Source organism: Chiloscyllium plagiosum, chromosome 5, assembly GCF_004010195.1.
Source record: "Chiloscyllium plagiosum isolate BGI_BamShark_2017 chromosome 5, ASM401019v2, whole genome shotgun sequence".
NCBI lineage: Eukaryota > Metazoa > Chordata > Chondrichthyes > Orectolobiformes > Hemiscylliidae > Chiloscyllium > Chiloscyllium plagiosum.
Genome location: NC_057714.1, coordinates 26,594,660 through 26,615,007, shown reverse-complemented (window position 1 = coordinate 26,615,007; position 20,348 = coordinate 26,594,660). Strand labels below are relative to the sequence as shown.

Here is a 20,348-nt window from a genome sequence, read left to right as displayed (position 1 = left end):
ACATCTCTTCTTCTTTCGGGGCTGCTGTAATCCCAGTAATAGTCACCACTCAAGGTGGCGCTGCTGGGACAAGAGAGCGCCAGGCTGTATGATTGGCCAGCAGCTCTCAGATGCAATATTTCCTCCATTAAAATCCCAGCTGATGTTCGTACTGGACAATTCAGAGCTCAGACAGGCTTGATAGATTTCTTTTTATCTTACATGGTGGTCTTTCACTGAAACATATGCATGCAATGCTAATTTGATTTTAACAATAAAGGAGAAAATTATTATGCAAAACAGATGAAGATAACGTATAACAAACCAAACTATGGATGTTTAGCGCAACTTGAAAGATTTCAAAACAGACAGCAAAATGCAACTCTATCTATCACAACACTATCACTTTATAGTACTCACATAGTAGAAATTGCTCCCTTCTCTTCACAACGACAGGTTTGACTGAACAGTTTCTTTTAATTCCCACACATGAGTTTCATAGTTTTTAGAATAATCTAGAATCCCTACAGTGTGCAAACAGGCCCTTTGGCCCAACACACACATCCCTGAACACTATGGGCAATTTTAACATGGCCAATTCACCTAACCTACACATCTTTGGATTGTGAGAGGAAACCCACGCAGACATGGGGAGAACGTGCAAACTCCACACAGTCGCCCAAGGCGGGAATTGAATCTGGGTCCCTGATACTGTGAGGCAACAGTGCTAACCACTGAGCCACCACCCTGCCTTCTTTGATTATTCACACAATTGGACTTAAACTTTTTTTTCAGCTTTAAAAACCCCCTTTAGATTTCTAACCAAAACCATTTGTTCTTAAATTTCAAACTAAAATCCTTACATTGAGGTAATCCTATTTCCCAAATGTTCTGAATTAACTCCTTTCTCCAGATGGAACTGTTCTTACATCCGATTTCAGCCAGGTATTCTGTGTGCTAAAACTAAAAGCTTTCCAATTTAAGAGTTTTCCTAAGCAGAATAATCTAAATTGAAAGCAGGCTAATGCCATACAATGTTTGCTCTTCCCAAACGTACAACTTTCACAGTACAAACAAATTCATATTATCATTCCAGAAGGGCCCTCAGTTAGCTACTCTCTGGCACAGACCAGTTTGAAAATCATTCATCCAGAAATACTGATCAGTTAATTATTAAAACCCTCCTATACATAGACTAAAACGCACATGCCTCTAGTTCAAAATCCAAAGATTAAATAAAATTATATTGATATAATAAATGACACACAGTACATCATACCTCAGAAATGGGAGATGACATCTTACCACAACAGCCTGATATCTGTGAAATGGATGCTGGACAAGCCAGCCGGTGAGTATGGGCTTAATCCTAACTTTTACATTGAGGGACAAGAAACTAAAATTTTCAATATGAAAATCAATCTAATGTTTTTTTTCCAATTTTATAAAGGACTTCATTACCAAACAACCTGCATTTTCCAATCAGAACAAATTGGTAGTTATTCTATGTCAACAAACACACAATTAGAAATAATCTAAAATGCATAAATTCCTTTCATTTTAGATCATTGCATCTTACAGGAACAGATATCAGACAGCTCTGAGCTCTTGGTGGATTTATACACATGTTTTAAATAGTAACACACAATGATTTAATCCAACAAAATATTCCAACCGCACTTCTTTTCTCTCAGTTCTTACTCTTTATGTAATTCACTAAGGTGTCAGGTCTCCTGTTGGCGAATGGTTCCTCAAGGTATATTGAAAATAAATGTTCCTCTTGATGTCTAGTTGCAAAGCATCACCTGCTGCAACATAGACAGCAAAGTCCAATGAAAGTTTGCATGCCTATAATAGAGTATTCCAATTTTCCTTCTATTAATTCAAATAGTTTGATAATTGGACAGATTGTGTCATGTGTTTGCAACGAATGCACCTCTTTTTCCATTCCAAACTACACTCAGGGACTGAAGAGTTACACCAGCCCCACCCCAACCCCATTGAATTTCACTATTCCCCAATATCACTTTCATTGCATTTGACCAATCTGTAGGAGTATTTGAGAAGGTAACACCAGCTGTGAATAAAAGGGAACTGGTTGATGAACTGCACTTAGGTTTATAGAAGCATCTGATAAAGTGCTAAATCAAAGATTACTGACAAAGTTAAAAGCTCATGGCATTTTTATGACCTCACAACCCAAATCGTTATGGGGAACATCCAGTTCGTATTACTACCAGATTCCGAACAGGAACCTGATTGGATAGATCTTTTAACTGAGGTGATGTTTTGCTAAAGAGAAAGTACACATTGTTGAAGTGTTTGCTTTAACAAATACAACAAAACAAAAGTTTAAGAACAAGAGAAATGGAGGTAAACAAGGGAAGAGAAGAACATTTTGTTCTTTTATAGCAGTTTCAAATATTCTTAAACACATAATGGATATGAGCCAAGCATGGGAGAGCTGACCAATATTGTTGCAATTCCAAGAACATCCAGTACTGCACTTCAAACAAGGTCCAGCACAGTTCAATTTCAGCAGAGAGATTTTTCTATTTGTTTTAACATTTTGATAGGCTTGAAGTGATCAAAATTCCAATGCATCTACTGTAACTGTAAATGGTTCTTTCATAATTATTATTTTCCTGACTCAGTTACCTTTCAGTGCTTTATCATTTCTGGTACAGCTCTTTTTCTTTACACTTCAAACACTTCACTTCTTTTACACTTATTGTAACCCAACACTTTGGTCTGGGACTAATAGTGACTGTTTAATCCAAAGATTATTTTATTACTTTAAAATTTCCTTTCTTAGGAATGCTGCTTAGCACACATTACTTAATTAAAAGACTTCTCATCACTCCGATGTGTAATGCATGCTTCTGTCTTGAATAACTTTCCGGCTCAGGCTCAATCAGTCTGGAATGTTCTCTCCCAAAGTCTGCTGGGTGGTTCCCTTGGATCTCTGGATAACTTCCTCTCACTTAGAATTATGGGTATGGTAAGATTAACCCTCAATTGCCAAATCCAAACACAGTCAAACCCATGTGTCTAACATAGATCTTCAGGAGCCTAAACTCACAACAAACACCAAAGTTGTGTAATGGCCTCTGTGAGCCTACAATGGCATGACCTCCATTTCTCCCAGCTGCACCTGCTTTCTCCTGCCTCATTCTTGGCTGTTGCACATTCCCCTGCAACCTCTAGGTCAGACTGACTCGAACACCCATGATTATAACATAACTGTTGACAGTGCAGTTTAGTGAGCAAATCCATTGGCACTTAAGTCAATATTCAAATATAAAACAGATAAAATCCGAGGAAAGGTCATGAAATTGGCCAGCAGCTTAACAGAACAAACCAGTAAAACAATTGTAAGATGTAGTTAAGCCCTTTAAATAATGCACCTGCAGGAGTTTGCTACCTGTTCGTAGCATGATGATACAGCAAGTAAGGTGTAGAGGTGGCGACTTTCACAAAAGTGTCACGAAAGGATATTAAAATGGATTTCTTAAGTGCTTCTAGAAACTACCTTTGATGTCAACTGAGTGATCTGATTCTGTATGCTTATAAGAGCACCCAGTTTAAGTCTGTAAAACAGTAGCAGTGTGGCTGAATTTTTAAATTCTTGAAGTCTTAATTAACTAATTGAGAAAGCCAGTGCTTTTTGAAAATAAGTCTTACAAGATATGAGACCTTTTCTGTGAAATGCGAAAAAGTTCACAAGCTCACTTTATGCAATTGAGAAAATAGTCAAGCCTGTGGATCTATTTATTAAGAATATACGTTCCACACATTTTCTCAGGAATGGAGTAGGAGAGACTTTCTTTGTGTACTCTGTATAAAGAAACAAACAAAACACTTACCATTCCATTAATCAAGATACCGTGCTGAAATCTTACTTACAGGTGAACATTTTGAAGCAAATATATTTGATTCAGAATTATGAATACTTCTAAAATGTTTCCTTTTATATTGATGTCCTTATGTAAAATTAATTCTCACTTGAACAGAAAATTCCAAACTCTCAGTTAGAATCCAAAAGTTTCACTTGCAAATACAACTCACCCGTTGTGAGAGGACTCTGCTTTCGAACCTGTTCCATCAGAAGCACATGGTGTAGCAGGGCATGATGGGTGCTGTTAACCTTCCCATCAAAAGGAGCAGTTGGTAAATAAGCAGATAAGGGAGTTCCTCCTCTGAACTGTCCAGTAAGGGCTGTCATTCCCTGGATGGCGTGTCTGTCAGTATTTTGATTTGTTGTTGAGGCCTAGAACAAATGATTATCTATAAATGAATATTTAAGTCATGATTACACTGTACATGTAACTTCACTGGGTTTGTTTTCTTTGCCAGTGTATTAATATCTGAAAAAATTATGGTGCATTTGCTCGTTCTCCCTACAGTGCCATTTGCCTCACCCCAATCAAGCAAGCAGGTTGGGGAAGATGGTCTGTTCTTTGGAAGTTTCTGATGCTGTGATGGTCGATCAATCTCTCTTTCAAGGCTGGATTGAACAGCCACTGAAAGGACTTTACAAACCGGTCTTACTGACAAATAGCAAGCTCTTGTTTCCAGGGCTGTAACTGACCTTATTCCCTCTATAGGTGTTCACCCATGAAAGACCCAGTCTCCTCTATTTGAAAATCCCGATTATAAGGATTCCATTGCTGCAAATTCAAACTCAATCATTCAACAATTCATATAAAAAGTCAAAAATGCCTTTATTTAACTCTGTATTTAATAATTTCAAAGATAAGACAGATAAGGCCAAAATTGGAAAAGATGATTGACCAGGGATCACAATTGATGATTAGCCATTATGCCTTATCATTGAAGACTAATTTCCTCTATAGTGTCCGTTTGAAGTAATGTCAACGAATTGTAGGCTGAATATTCATTTGTGATTCTCAATCCTGCTACTGGTAGAAAACATGGGTCAGGGTTCTACATATACAGAATCAGTACAAAAGAACCATTCTTAGGAGGCAGTCAGTAAAATGGGCCTCTCTGAATGCTTGTCTAATTAAAATGGTGGAGCCCCAAGGAGACCTTCCAGCACTCAGATCAGCAGGGTGTTACCATAAGTTAGAATCTTTCATGGAGTTATGACAGTGAGAAAAATTGAGGCATCCTCTGAATGTCAGGCCACAGTGTTGAAGCTATCACTGCATGAGAGTAACCCTCCATTGGGAGATTAGAGGCGGCAATTGTGGTTCGACAATTAACATGATTCTCATTGTGGATGGAATACTATCTGAAGACCCCTTCCCCAGTGTGCTCACCCAGACACTACCTCTATTGCATGGCCATGATTCAGCCTTAGTGAGAGGCCCACATGCCGCTAAAACATTCCACTTGGCAATGCTTAACCTTAACGAGCTCTTTGATTGGCCTAATAGGCTGACAACACTTGTGGATCAGAAGTGGCCTGCAGACAAGATTATGAGTGAGGTCAACACTGGTGGTGCCTGTGGGTGGGGCAAAGAGTGGGAATTTCAATCTTCCTCCACAACGATTTATATATTTAATCCATTTTTGTTGGCATTGATCTGACCTGAATGTTTAGAGTTTCATGCTACATAAGTCTTGATACTGATCTTGCTATCGCTGACCCTAAATAATCAGTCCTCAGCAAAGGCCTAGCTTATCACCTTATGCCCTCATCTCTTTGAACTTCAAGCTTGGTTTGACACTCAGCTCTTATTCTTTCACCTGTCTCCATGTCTACGTCTTTAGCCGCAGACTCAACCCCGCCCACTTCCTTCTGCACTCCCCCATCCCATCCCAGTTAGTGAACCCTTATTGTCCAATATTCCTCTTTATGTGGATTCCTCTCTGTGGCGTCTTACCTTCTCTCGAACCATGAGATTGAACATTTCAATTCCTTTGCTCATCTCACTCATTCCAATCTAACTTACTCTAAACTTGAAGCTTCCCATTCTCTCCAGTCCAATCCTGACATCATGAGCAAACTTACTGACAAATGTACTGCTGTTTTTCCCTGATGTATTGATCTCTAGCTAGCAGAGGCTGGAAACCAACTCTCTGATGTTTCCTCCCATTGCCTCTGGATGTTAACCCGACTAACAAAGATCAAGACATGTTTCCAAGCCTGCCACTCAGCTTATTTTCCCTGTGGAAATTGGCTTCACAGCCCCCAACCTTATAACCTCCTCAATCACACACATCCTGCTTCTAACTCCTTTCTAAAAATCTGGAAACAAGGTCATCCTGGTTGGCTTATTATTTTGGCCTGTTACGGCCCCAGTGAACTCAGTTTTTCCTGTCTGAACTTCTGCTCTTGCCCCATCCATTCCCTCTAGAAATATGATATGGTTTCCATGTCCTCAGCTTTCACCCCACCAGCCTCTGTGTTCACTTAATCATCCTGTACATTTTTCTGCCACGTCCAGCATGACACTATGTAGCAGAAAGCACATCTCCTCCTGCTGTACCTTTTCAGTGTTCCAAAGGGACCATTCCCTCCACAACATGAAAGCAACACACTGTGGATATTGGAGATTTGAAATAAAAACAGACAGTGCTAGAGAAACTCAACAGGTCTGGCAGCATCTGTGGTGAGAAAAACAGAGCTAACATTTCAAATCAGTTTTGAAGAAGTCATACCAGACTCAAAACGTTTACTCTGTTCCTCTCTCCAGAAATGCTGCCAGACCTCCTGAGTTTGTTCCAGCACTCAGATTTTTATTCCTTCCTCAATATCTTGGTCACCTAACCATCCCTCCCTTGCCTACTACCAATATGTGTAAACATAGAGAATGCAACGCTTGTGCTTTTACATCCTCCTTTCTCACCTCCCAAATCCCTGGATGCCCTTCTGAGTGAAAGAGGGATTTACTTGTACTTCTTTCAGTTTAGTATTTTGTATTGACCGCTCTCAGGGTGGTTTCCTCCATCATGGGGAGAACAACATAGATTGTTTTGCAACACACCTCCATTCAGTCTGTGAGCACAACACCAAGTTTTCTGTTGCTAATTATTATAATGATCCACCTTGTTCCCATTCTGACTTTTCTGTCCATGGCCTGCTCCAGTGTCCCAGTGAAATTCAACACAAGAAGCATCACTTCTGGACTCCATATTCAGTTCAAATTTTCAGATCATATTCTCTGTCACCATTACATTTCACTTTATTTGATTAGTTTAACATTTTCTTTCTTTATTGCTTCATTTTGTATTCAGGTGACTGCCATGCACCACCTGGAGACAGACCTTCCCTTTTCTTCATTCCTGTTCTCCATTTCAAAACCTGCCACATTTCTATCATTCTTCCCGTGGATTGAATGATTGTTAAACTGAGATGTTAACTCAGTTTCTTTCCACAGCTGCTGCCTGACCTGCAAAGTGTTTCCAGCATTTTCTGTTTTTATTCTTGGCACACATCTTTTGATGTGAGAAGATTGTACATGAAGAATAGACTTCTCACTGGATTCAGGAATTAAAACAGACATTGTAAGACAGAGAAATTGAAACTGCGTTGGATGTTCACTGTCTACCTCCTTACAGGGCGTCTGACAGCTACAAGGGATCTGGTGTACACTACACCTGCCTGAGTTAGGAAAATTTAAATTTGGGCTGCGTTGGGATATTTAGTTAGTTGGACATAATTCCAAAACAGATTCATGCCATGTATGTCACAGTGTCAGTAAACAAGGTAAAAAAACAACAGTGAAACTACAAGGTGTTGGCAACTGGTATCAGAACTATCACCCTGTGACAAAGTAAGGAAACTGCTGCAGGATCTTTTTGGATTGCTCGCTTTCAATCTTCAGGCTTCCCCCAGCACCAGTAACATTCACTCTGGTCCTAGAGGTTCAGACATAGGTTGCAATCCTCTGTTCGAACTGCGAACACACTACCTGCCATCTCATTACCATCATGACACTCAATACATTCAGGAAGACACCCAATGAGTAACAGTAAATCTCAACTTGGGCTGTGGGTGAAGGCATGATAATGATGGTCTCTAGCCAGTGCTATGCCTGGGAACTGAGCATCTTGCAAATGCTGTGGAAGGGAAAATCACCTCTATTATCTGAATAATTCTTTATTTGTCTCAGAAGTCTTACCAAGTCTAAAGTTCCTGGATATATTTTATGTTTTTCTTTTTTAAAAAAATACCCTTCCCAGGATTCTTTATTTCATACAAGCTGTAGATCACAAAAAGTGAGTGGGTGGACCATCTCCATGCCCCCAGTGATTCTCTTTGAATCAGTCACAGAGACACCACCCAGGAATTATTCACACTCATATCCTACGGGGAAGCACCTGGTCTTTTTTCAGTAATGTTTCAACTAAGATTAAGATCTTAGATTCATGAGAAACTGTTGGCATAGATCTCATTACTCAGTGGTTTAATACCAGAGATGTAATTTTTGGTTTAAACATGGCAACACTATCATAATGGCTGACCACAAGCCTGCATGCTTCATGGGATTGTTATGTGCTTCAACCAATGTAACTGATTAAAGAGATTAAGTAACTTTAGGCCTGTAATTATTACATACGTTGATGTGGGAGGAGGCAGATGAGGCAGTTGGAGCTGGGAGACCCAGAGTAATGTTGGGTAACGATGGTGATGTGTAGAGATTTAGAGCGTTCACTGATCCATCCCAAGTCAGAATCCTGCGATGTGGCAGCAACTGCTATTGAGAAGAAGAACTGTTAAAATTACTCATCACACACATTGTTCAATGTTTCAATTTGCTTCTGTGTGAGACATTGGTTACAGCATATGATGGTGTTCAAGCAAAATGGGAAGTCCCAGAATTTGGAATCCAGATGCTGTTCATTCTGTTTCTAACACAACTACTCAGAGCTGTGTCATCTCCCAGTAACCACTTAGAGCAGCAGAACAAGATAATACAGTAGTGAGGTTAGAACACAAAATATCTTGTAAACAAAAAAATCCTTATGATTTTATATGCAGATTCTTTGAGGTGGCACTTTGAGTTTATGACACTGTGGCACAGTGGTTAGCACTGCTACCTCACAACCCCCTGTGTCTGCGTGGGTTTCCTCTCACAGTCCAAAAATGTGCAGGTTAGGTGAATTGGCCATGCTAAATTGCTTGTAGCGTTAGGTGTAGGGGAATGGGTCTGGGTGGGTTGTGCTTTGGTGGGTCGGTGTGGATTTGTTGGGCTGAAGGGCCTGTTTCCACATTGTAAGTAATCTAACCTAAAACATTTTCTATTGCTATTTATGATAAAATCCAAGACCATTCTGCCCATTGTATATGTGCTAGCTAACAAAGGGTTACCCAGTTTCCAGCCTTTAGTCAGCAGCTTTTCAGATTACGATATTTCAAGTCTTCTTTTTAAATATAACGAGGGTTTCAGCTTCTGCTCGTCTTTCTGGCAGAATTCCAGATACCACTATCCTCGAGGTGACAAATGTTCTGCTCAATTTCCCTCCAACCTTTCTGCTAATTAATTTATAACTATGCCTTCCGGTGATTGACCTCTGCAAAGGGAATTTAAACCTTCCTGTCCACTCTGTCAAGATCCGTTATAATTTTATACAATTCAATTAAATCATTCCTGTCTCCTTTGTTCCAAAAAAAAAATCCAAATTTATCCAAGCTTTTCTCAAAGCTAAATTTCTCAGTTTCTGGCAACATCCTCACAAATCTCAGTACTCCTCTAGTGCGATCACATCGCGTTTGTAATGACCAATCAAAAGGGAAGTCCGATCCCTAGCTGCAGTGTAACAAACTTGTCAGCAAAGTCAAAACTCAGAGTGAAAGAGACAGAGGCAAGATAGCAGTTTTTGGGCTGATCTTCATGCTGACCATCCTTAATTAATCCATGTTTTTTCTTAAAGAATGATTTATACTGTCCCTCATGGTGGGAAAGCACCAAAAGAAAAATCGGAGCTAAGATTTGGACCAACTGCTCAACACTGTTTAGCACCGAGATGCATGTGGCCCCTGTGTAAATTGTTGAGATCGCAAAGCCTCATCATGTAAAATTGTCAGCCATCACTGATCCAGTGAACTTTACGCATTATTAATAACAAAACGTTTCTGGCTTGTAATGATGTTTACAGCTTAATAAAATAGCCAGAGTAAATAAATTCACATTGTTGCATTTCACAGAATATTTATGAAACACAACAAAAATTTAAGTCAAGGTGGCAGATGTAGATCTATGATGACTGGGGTCAGCAGGGGTCAGTATTAGGACCACAACTATACACAATATACATTAACATTGTGGGCCAAGGAACTGATGGCACTGTTGCTAACCTTGCATATGATACAAAGATAGGTGGAGGGACAGGTAGTGTTGAGGAAGCAGGTAGGTGACAAAAGGACTTGGACAGGCTAGGAGAGTGGGCAAAGAAGTGGCAGATGGAATATAATGTGGGAATGTTTGTGGTTATGCACGTTGGTAGAAAGAATAGAGGCGTAGACTATTTTCTAAATGGTGAAAGACTTCACAAATCTGAAGCACCAAGAGACTTAGGAGTCTGAATTCAGGATTCACTCAAGGTTAGCATGCGGGTTCGGTTGGCAGTTAAGAAGGCAAATGTAATGTTCGCATTCATTTCAAGAGGGCTAGTATACAAGAGCAGAGATGCACTGCTTAAGTCTGTATATAGCTCTTGTCAGACCCCTGTTAGAATATTGTGAACTGTTTTGGCCCTGTATCTAAGGAAGGATGTGCTGTTGCTGGGAGGAGGGTGGGATGCTGAGGTGGTTTATAAGAATGATCCTCGGGAATGAAGGGCTTGTCATGCAGAACAGTTGAGGATTTTGAGTCTGTGCTCCATGGAGTTGAGAAGAATGAGGGGGATCTGATTGAAATTTACAGAATACCAAGAGGATAAAGTGGAGGTGGAGAAGATGTTTCCACCAGTAGGGGAGACTAGGACCAGAGGACACAGCCTCAGACTGGAGGGGCAGCTGTTTAGAACTGAGATGAGCAGGAACTTCTTCAGCCATAGCTGGGGAATCTGTGGAACTCATTGCTGCAAAAGTCTGTGAAGTTCAAGTCATTTAAGACAGAGGTAGATAGATTCTTGGTTAGTAAGGAGCTCAAGGGTTATGAGGAGAAGGCAGGAGAATGAGGCTGAGAAACATCAGCCATGTTCGAATGGCACAGAAGACTTGATGGGCTGAATAGCCTCAATCTGCTCCTATGTCTTATGCAAGAAATTTGCACACCGAGCCCAAATTCAAAATAGATAATTGCAGTTATCTCAGCAAGATTTTGTTGTGATGTTCAGGTTTGACATAGCAATATCTTACAGCACACTGCAACCATATTCCAGTCAGTGTAAATGTTATACAGAGTCTAAGAATAGCTGTATTAATGTTAAGGGTTTGCATGCAAAGCTAGTTAAATGGAAATAGTGAGGATACACTGTGGAATTGGTTTTCTGCTCAATCTATTTGTAAATAAACAATATCTGGGGCTATTCTGGCAGCTAAATCTGAAAAAAAGGAATACGCAAACAAAAGAATAACAGTTAAACCCCAAGATCAGGTACAGCCTTCATCTCCCTCCCTATATGCGATATATCTGTACGTTCAAACATTTTGGTCCAAAGAATGGCATTTGGAAACATGCTTTGATGTTATAGATCGGTGAGTCTAGATTCTCCTTCACATTTCTAAGGATGTTTGTTTCTAATTTTAGCTAAAAATAAACGGGAAAGCTGCAACAGATAACCAGATGCTACTGTAAAGTGAGAACAGGCCAGTTTGTTATTAGTAACATTTGTAATTAATTCATAGGTCTCACAATTCATGAAAGTTTTAAAAATACTCAAAATTAATGTTTGAAATTTAATTTAGCATGGTCAATCCACCAAATCAACACAGCTTTGGACTGTGGGAAGAAACCAGAGCACTTGGAGGAAAACCACGCAGACACGGGGAGAATGTGCAAACTCCACATAGACAGTTGCCCGAGGGTGGAAAGGAACCTGGGTCTCTGGCGCTATGAGGCAGTAGAGTAAATCCAGGCTTACATGTATATTAATTGAAACCAAATTCAGTTCGGATGAAAGATCATCAACCTGAAATCTTGGGCCAGGTTTTACCAGAATTGGTTAAGTCCTTTACTTTCTGGCACTCTTTGTCGAGCCCAGCATCCACACATGTGCATATATCATTTTGAATAGCAACTTTATTTCCCCATCTACTCCCCTCAGAGCCATGGCCCTCCAGCTTAGCCATCATGTTGCACTGTTCCCCTGTCCACTCCAGGGTGATGCGATTGTCAATATCCCTCCTCCTACAATAACCAATGTCCTCTACTGTTGTCCCTCCACCTTATATGACATGAATACTCCCTTCTCAATGATGGTCCCTTCTGCATCCCAGCATACTGCCTGCAATCCCACAAAATTGACTTCCCCAAGTTCCCTACAATAGCTGTGGGCTCTGATAAATCCGGCCCCTTAACTTTCAGTGATTTGACTCCCCCTCCCTCCATCCGCCCAGGATTGACCATGGCTCATGCCCTTGTATGACTTGGACAGATTGCCCTTCCGGATGGGTGACTCGGTATTTGCCTGATCTCTGTACCGTTCCCCAATTACATAACACAGATGGCTGGACTGTCTTCTCTGGACCTGCAGGACTGACTATGACTCATTCATCAAACTGTGGTGATTTGGAAACTCTGATCTTGTACACACCAAAGAGCCAACTGATTGTGTCCAAGCCCTGAACTGATATGGGACATTACCCTTGATTGAATCTACTGGAAATTTCTGACTGATAGCAGTCTACCCTGACTTGCTGAAGGGCTACTTCCCTTAGACTTTGAGACTTGGTAATTTGATTGAAGCACATGCAGTGTGATTGCCAGGCGCCGTGCTGGCATATGGCTTAGGTGTAATACTGACGGAACAAAGTGCATTCGACAACATGTTCACCGCCTTAACTGATCACTGCTGACAACCATGACAAAGGCTTTGCTTTGTATCTGCTCTGAACAGCTAGGCAACACAGAAATACCGTGAACCTCTCATTTCTGAAAGAGACAGAGAAGTCCAAAAGGACAAGCCAAGCTTGAGAGGCTGTCTGCATCCAAGGAGTAAGCATAAGAGATTAGATTAGATTAGATTAGATTACTTACAGTGTGGAAACAGGCCCTTCGGCCCAACAAGTCCACACCGACCCGCCGAAGCGCAACCCACCCATACCCCTACATTTACTCCTTTAACCTAACACCACGGGCAATTTAGCATGGCCAATTCACCTGACCCGCACATCTTTGTGACTGTGGGAGGAAACCGGAGCACCCGGAGGAAACCCACGCAGACACGGGGAGAATGTGCAAACTCCACACAGTCAGTCGCCTGAGTCGGGAATTGAACCCGGGTCTCTGGCGCTGTGAGGCAGCAGTGCTAACCACTGTGCCACCGTGCCACCCACAAGTAGGAGAACAAGTAGTGAGTCCCGAGATCCACCAGGTTGAATCAATAAGTTGGATGCAGCATTAGAATGAAAGGCACTGGTGCATTCCACTGTGCAGCCTTGAAATGGAGACTGTATTGTGAGGAGGTCAGAAATGTAAGGTGTTGGTTGGTTCTCTGAGCCTGTTGATTTTTCTGCAAACATTTCGTTCCCCTACTAGGTGACATCTTCAGTGCTGCATAGCCATTGTTGAAGCTCGGGAATCCCTGGAAGTCTGGTATTCATCCACTGGTGCCATAAACAAACATGTTGAAATAGACCCCATCGAAAGACCACTACAGCACAAAACCAGAAATAGAACCACCCCCACAACAGACAGAACCATTTACATTTTGGGCAGATCTCAACAACAATGCTTCATCTGAAGGCTACACAGCACTGAAGATGTCACCCAGTAAGGGGATGAAGCATTTGCAAAAAAAATCAACCGGCCAACAACTCCAAGCATAACCCGAGCTACAGATCTTCATAAAAACCTTAGTGGTCGGAGATGTGCTGTAGAAATATGGAGAAGTTTGGTTTTGTCTGATACTAAGCTTCCTGCAAGATGGCTGTGAACAGTCACTGCCCACACCCTGAGATGTTGAGGAATACTGACAAAGATGGATGCCAGGAGAGCAAGCAGCGAGCTGGAGTCACCAGGTACTTGTTCCGACTTTCATGTCAGAAATTGTCACCATCTCATTTCTAGCTGCCGCTTAGGAGAATAGGGAAATACATTTCAACCAGGCGAGGTTAGGTACTAACGGTATACAAATGCAGGCAAGTTCATGGAAACCAGCCTCTGGCGGCTCATTGGAGAAATTCTCATCTCTTTTTTTTTGTATGACGTCAAGAACTTTAGTTCAGCCAAGCTTACCACCTTTTCCCAACTGAGTCACCATAGCCCACTTTGTTCAGGAGCTGAGAAGATTCCAGCCATTAGCTCGGTTTTTGCTTACTTTTGTTGTGTGATCTTAAATGCATTTTCAGCAATTTTATTTATTACTGAAGAACTTTGCCACTCTGCAGATGTTTATACTGAATGTCATAATTAAAACAAAATAATAACTTCTGCGGCATCTCAGCCACTGATGGATATCATGTATAATTGAATGTTTTTGAAAATTATACTGATCCCAGTAGGCTTGCATCTTCTTGTGTTGGATGTAAATACTGTCTTCCAAGCAAACAGCTTGTTTTAGAAGATTATTCAATTCAATATTCAGCATAACGCAAATGTTATGGTTTTACGATTTTACACTTGATTTCTTTCCCTCATGTTCAGTTTCTCAAACTAGTCTGTTGAGTGGTTCCCTCTGAAGTATTATCTCAGTTTATGGAGTGAACAGAAAAACCTTTGTATTTCAGCTTATGTTACATCATGCATCATCATCTGCATAGTTTTGCTAAAATTCCAGAAGCAAAAGAAATAGTGCTGTATAAACCTTGGCCTCAGCAATAAACTCAACCTGGTTTTAAAATTTATATAAAGAAATAAATGATAATATTTCAAACACTGCAGGTAGCAATGACTGCAGCATGACTTGCACAGAATGACCGAATTGAAAAATCAATGTTGAAACCATGGGAATGGCTGTTCTCTACTGACCTTCTACAGAGTCTCTCCAGCCTATCTTGATCTTGTCAATAGATTAAAGATAGATTGGGCAAAAGCAGTTTAAATATGTACCTCAGAAAGCGATGCCAAATCACATACAGTCAAAGAAAACCACTGAATACTTATATCTGAATAGTTTGGCCCAGCCTCAGATACCCATTATAATGTAACATCTGTTCTGGGGATATTGTATATGAAAACAAGGTATGCCACTTTTTTGTGACTGAATCTAAATTTTAACCCTGTATGGGTTTAAAAAAAGAAAAAAAGCCAACAGATGATACATTTTTTGTCATAGTTACATAGAAAGGGACAGGATGTAAAACATTCCAAAGGTGTATTTAAAATGATTGAAATTCTTCTATGATTTGCCTTTTTTTATAAAGACTATAATCTTAGTCTACATTTTGAAATGTTTCTTAAAAGTGCCTCAAATTCTTCAAAGGTATTACATCAATCGCTAATCTATGTTGCGCTGGCAAACAGAACAATCATTTAGCACACAACAAATAGCAGAAAAAGCATTCAGATGAGTAATTTGTATTCTGTGCCTTTGGTATCAAGAGACCAAGGCATTGGACGACCTCTGTTGTTTCACAAACAGTGTCATGGAATCTTTGATATTTTCTGTAATCTCTAGAACAAACAGAGCACTCCTGTGTTTTCAAGTCTCATCCATAGAATTGTATCTCAAACACATAGCTCTTCCTCAGCTCTGTACCCGATAATAGCATGTCTGTTCCAGCACTCCATTCCAGGGTGACGGCCCAAGCTGAAGGCATAATACTCCATGCTGAAATTGCTGCTGGTTTTGTGCCACATTCTGGATATCATATTGACAATAATACCAGCAATTTGGACATTTATAATTGTCCATACTTCCACAGAGTTCCATCACAATTCACTCAGAGGGAATTAGTGACAACTGTACTTCCTTTCTTAAAGAAATGTAGCTGAAATTCTAGCTGTAAGAAGCAGGATGGTTGATCTGAATTTTTTTCTAATTAGCTCAACTTCTGCCCCACATTTCCCGCTCAGCACTCACACACAAGAGAAGGCTTCACAGTTTCCCGTTTATTTTGTGGCTTCTTGGGGACTCCCAGTTGTAACATGACTCTGACCACAGGGGAGAAACTTGGATGTAAAAGAACACCTAGTGTAGCAGTATAGCAACAATCCTTGCTTACTTCCCAAACAAAAAAGCATCTGTGACTCAAATAAAAGAGCCACCTCCACGAGGGAAACAGCACACAGGTCCTGGCCTGACAGAATTGTAATAATTTGTCACCTCCGCTTTTGAGACCTTTAGGTTCTGAGATATCAATTATCTTGGGCAAAAAAAAGCATAAAAAAGCAACCCATGAATACCACGCTGTTTCTCTCGGAGGCTTTGGCTGATTCCTAACATGAAAAATAACACTGAATGTTTTTGCTCAAAACAGAACCTCCTACTGAGGCTTTATGGGGGCTTTCTGACATGAAACGATAGGTCATGGAGACTACGCCAATAAACAGATCACTGAAAACAAAGGTGTCATAATATTAAATGTCTGCTAAAACAGGGAATGCCAGTTTTATTAAGATCGCAGGATACATTACAGTCTGAAATACTACGGAACCAAATAAGCATTTTATCCATTTTTAAGCTGATGTTTTATTTTCATAATAGCAAGCTAATTAAGTAAATAGTTGTGAGGCTGAATCATAAACAAATGAACCTCTCGAGACCCTGTTTTATGCAGCATGTATGATGAGTTCAATCAATTTATATCACTTCTAAATGATCCAAGAATGCTCTTCTGTCTCAGTTATATGAATCCTTGTGATTTTAAAAATTTGTACCTGTTTTTACCATACATCAGGCAGAAATATTTCTCAGTTTATATAGAAGCACTGATTAATTAATCTAACAACCGAAAACCTCCTAATTCAGAATAATCTGAGTTGCTCTGATCAATTATTCTTGTCATACTTGATGAGGAAACATTGTTGTGGCTCTCAACAAGTTAACACTGATCCATGAATGGTAATTACTGAATTTAATCTCCAATGCTTTAAATACAAACTTTCTGTCATGTAACATCTGGGAAAATAATTTTCCACAAACTTCAGACACCTATTTCAGCTAATAGGTTGCAGGCAATGGGTGAGGCTGTAAGTTAACAAAGGCGTCCTGATAATGTGATAAACCACATTCTAAAGCTCAAGCAAATATTACAGATGCTGGAAATCTGAAATAAAAACAGAACGTGCTGGAGAAACTCATCACTTCCAGCAACATCTATAGAGAGAAACAGCGCATATTTTTCCCACATTTTGCACAAGTATCAATTTAAAGAAATTTACGGAGATTTCCTTTTGTGAGTCTTGGTGACTTTTTACAAACAATTCTCTGTTGCTCACCTCATCAATTATGTATCCTGCCTGCACTGTGCGACCCTTGTACAATCTTGCTCTTGCCAGTGGCAAAAATGCCCACTGGTGCTGGGACTATACAACATTCACACCTTGGAATCATAGTTAAACCCCACTGAACATCATTTCAAATGCTGCAATCCAGGAACTGGCCTGTGTGTGTTACTGTGCAATTCCAAAGGACATGGCTGAGAGATGGAAGTTGACGTCCAACTTTACACAAAAGGAACCCGGAACCCTATATTTAGGGTGGCTGCACATGTAGACACTTCAAGGTTCAACACATGACATCCATGACATTGACTTCACATTACAGAAGTCACTGCAGTACACAGTCCTCAGAGACACACATAGCCTAAAGAAAATTAGAGGGAACAATGCCTGGTGCTGGACTGAGGTGTCGGAGCAGAGGGGTGCTCTCTTTCCCCAAGAGTGCCAGAAGAAATCAGACACTGTCAGTCTGGTCTGAAGATGCCATTTAGGTCAATACAATATGCCCAGCAGTTAAGGAAGAAGGTTAATGACCTTCTCTTCTCTAGCTGGGGAAGATTCAGAAGGAAATTTACCAGAATATTGCTGGGGATGGAAGGCTTGCATTATAAAAACAGCTGAATAGGCTGGGACTTTTTTCAGTGGAGCGTAGGAGGTTGAGAGGCAACCCGAGAGAGGTTTATAAAGTAATGAGAGGTAGAGATAGAATGAATGGTCGTTTTTTTTTCCCGTAGATGGGGGATTTCAAGACTTGGGGGCACATTTTTAAGGAGTGAGAGAGAGATTTAAAACAGACATGAGGAACAAATGTTTTATAAAAAGGGTAGTTTGCGTGTGGAATGAACTTCCTGAGAAAGTGGTGAATGTGGGTACAACATTTAAAATACATTAAGATGGATACATGAATAGGAGAAGTTTGAAAGGATATGGGCCAGGAGCAGGCAGGTGGGACTTGTTTAGTTTGGAATTATGTTCGGCATGGACTGGTTAGACTGAAGGTTCGGTACCTGTGCTGTGCAAATCTATGCCTCAATAAGTAGACATGAGGAATTGTTTTGCCCAACAGAAGGTCATGAGTCTTTGGAAATCTCTTCCTTAAGAGATGGTGGAAGCAATGTCTTTGAATATGTTTAAGGGTGAAATTAACAGAGTCTTGGTAAGCAAGGAGGTGAAAGGTTATCAGCAGAAATGAAGATTTGAGGTTACAATCAGATCTGCAATCACATTATTAATTGAGTGAACAGGCTAGAGGCATTGATGTCTTAGTCTTGCTTCTTGCTTTTGTTTGAATACATAATGTACCATCAGAGTATTTACAGATGAGGTGCTGTTTTTAAGTAATGACCAATATTATAAGTTGCTGTTTTAGTATATAATTATGGGGCTGCATTTGAAATAACAAGCAGAATATACTCTCAGAATCTCACTTATATTCCTTATATCCCCACTATCCTCACACACTTGCCAAAAAAGGTAGACTTTTTCAGCAGTCTGAGAGAGAAAGTCTTTGTCCTTTCAACCTGGATTTGATTCAGACTTGAGTCCCAGAGGACAGTATCTTAATCCACTGCACCTCCCAGCCTCAGAAACCAATAGGCTAATAATATTTTTCTCATGCAAAATATCCCTGACAGGTTAAATATATGGTTTTTCTATTAATACTTGACGAGAAAAAGATGGTGGAATATTATCTGCGCTTCTCAGGGAAAAAATGTCAGCCAGTCCATGCCATCAAAATCCCAGGGGTAGACCTAAGGATAACTAAATGAAACATGCAACTAGAAATGACACAGCAAAGGCTGAGGGGTTTCCAAACATCAAGAGGATGAGTCACTCACAGAACTTTGACAGCACACCTGAAATCCCAGCTGGTTTCTATCAAGCTGCATTTCCAGCTCTTTATTGTGTAAATTATTGCCCAGGAATTTTCTTTTGCTGATCTTGGTGCCAAAAAGAATTTCACAGAAAAGTACAGACACAAAAGTTTGGAGTGGGGGAGACTGAAACGAGAGTATTAGAAGCAGACAGGGGCAAAGATAAGAAAGTACAATGACCCAATGATGTAAAACATTGAAGTCTTACCTCAGTGTGTGAACGTGAGAATCCATTCTCTATTGAACATCCAATGCAGTTATTGTTGGGAGAGCTGGGGCCAGATCCTGGAGCACTGTTACAAACTGAGGAACCTTTAAGAAGAACACAAAAAAAAATCAGGAGTTACATATATGGGTGAGAATGGGATTAGCAAAGGAGAGATTTTTCCATTTGGTAAAACTGAAGATTATTAGCAATTAGCAATTCAGTCTAGTATTCTGAACTGATGTTGGGCTTATAGACTCTATTTCTCTTAATCAAATGTACCTTTTATACAGTATGAAATCAGCTTAGGATGGACTCTACATAGACTTAGACCTCAGCAATTAAGTTTGTTTTACAATTATCTCTGCTTGAAGTGATTCATGAAGGTATACAGCGATTTATGAAGATGTACTGTTTCACAGGCACTGACATCCTACATGTGTGTGCTTATAGGGAGTGGCCTGTGGTTGGGGCACATTAATATTAAACGACATCATATTTCCACCAGGTATAGGTCATCATATTGATTATGAGCTAATAATTGGCTAATTATTTCTTTCCCCTTCTTCCAAGAGTATTGAACTCAGTTGCAGTGTCGCCTTCACCACTGTGGTTAGGACCTGTGAACTTAAAGTCTAAACCTAAAACCTCCAGCACTACAAATTACCAGACATTTACTCACTGCACAATAAACTAATTCAATTATTTTAACCTAACTTTCCTTCAGCTATCCCTTATTCAGTGAGAATGATACACGAATATAAGAAATCATAGGAGATGAACGAGTCATTCAACACATTAAGCTCACTCCCTTCTTCAGAGGCCATA

The 20,348-nt window shown here is 40.2% G+C and overlaps 1 protein-coding gene across 10 annotated transcripts in view; it reads right to left on the bottom strand.

Moving 5' to 3' along the window:
* LOC122549771 (histone deacetylase 9-like) overlaps window positions 1–20,348 on the bottom strand; it is a 789,364-nt gene that overhangs the window by 287,599 nt on the left and 481,417 nt on the right. For all 10 annotated transcript variants that reach the window (XM_043689769.1, XM_043689771.1, XM_043689766.1 and 7 more), the window contains 3 exons: window positions 19,524–19,627; window positions 8,511–8,648; window positions 4,048–4,249 (listed from right to left, as the gene is read on the bottom strand). In XM_043689769.1, the coding sequence (XP_043545704.1) occupies window positions 4,048–4,249; window positions 8,511–8,648; window positions 19,524–19,627 (444 nt within the window). The remainder of the gene's footprint in view (window positions 1–4,047; window positions 4,250–8,510; window positions 8,649–19,523; window positions 19,628–20,348) is intronic.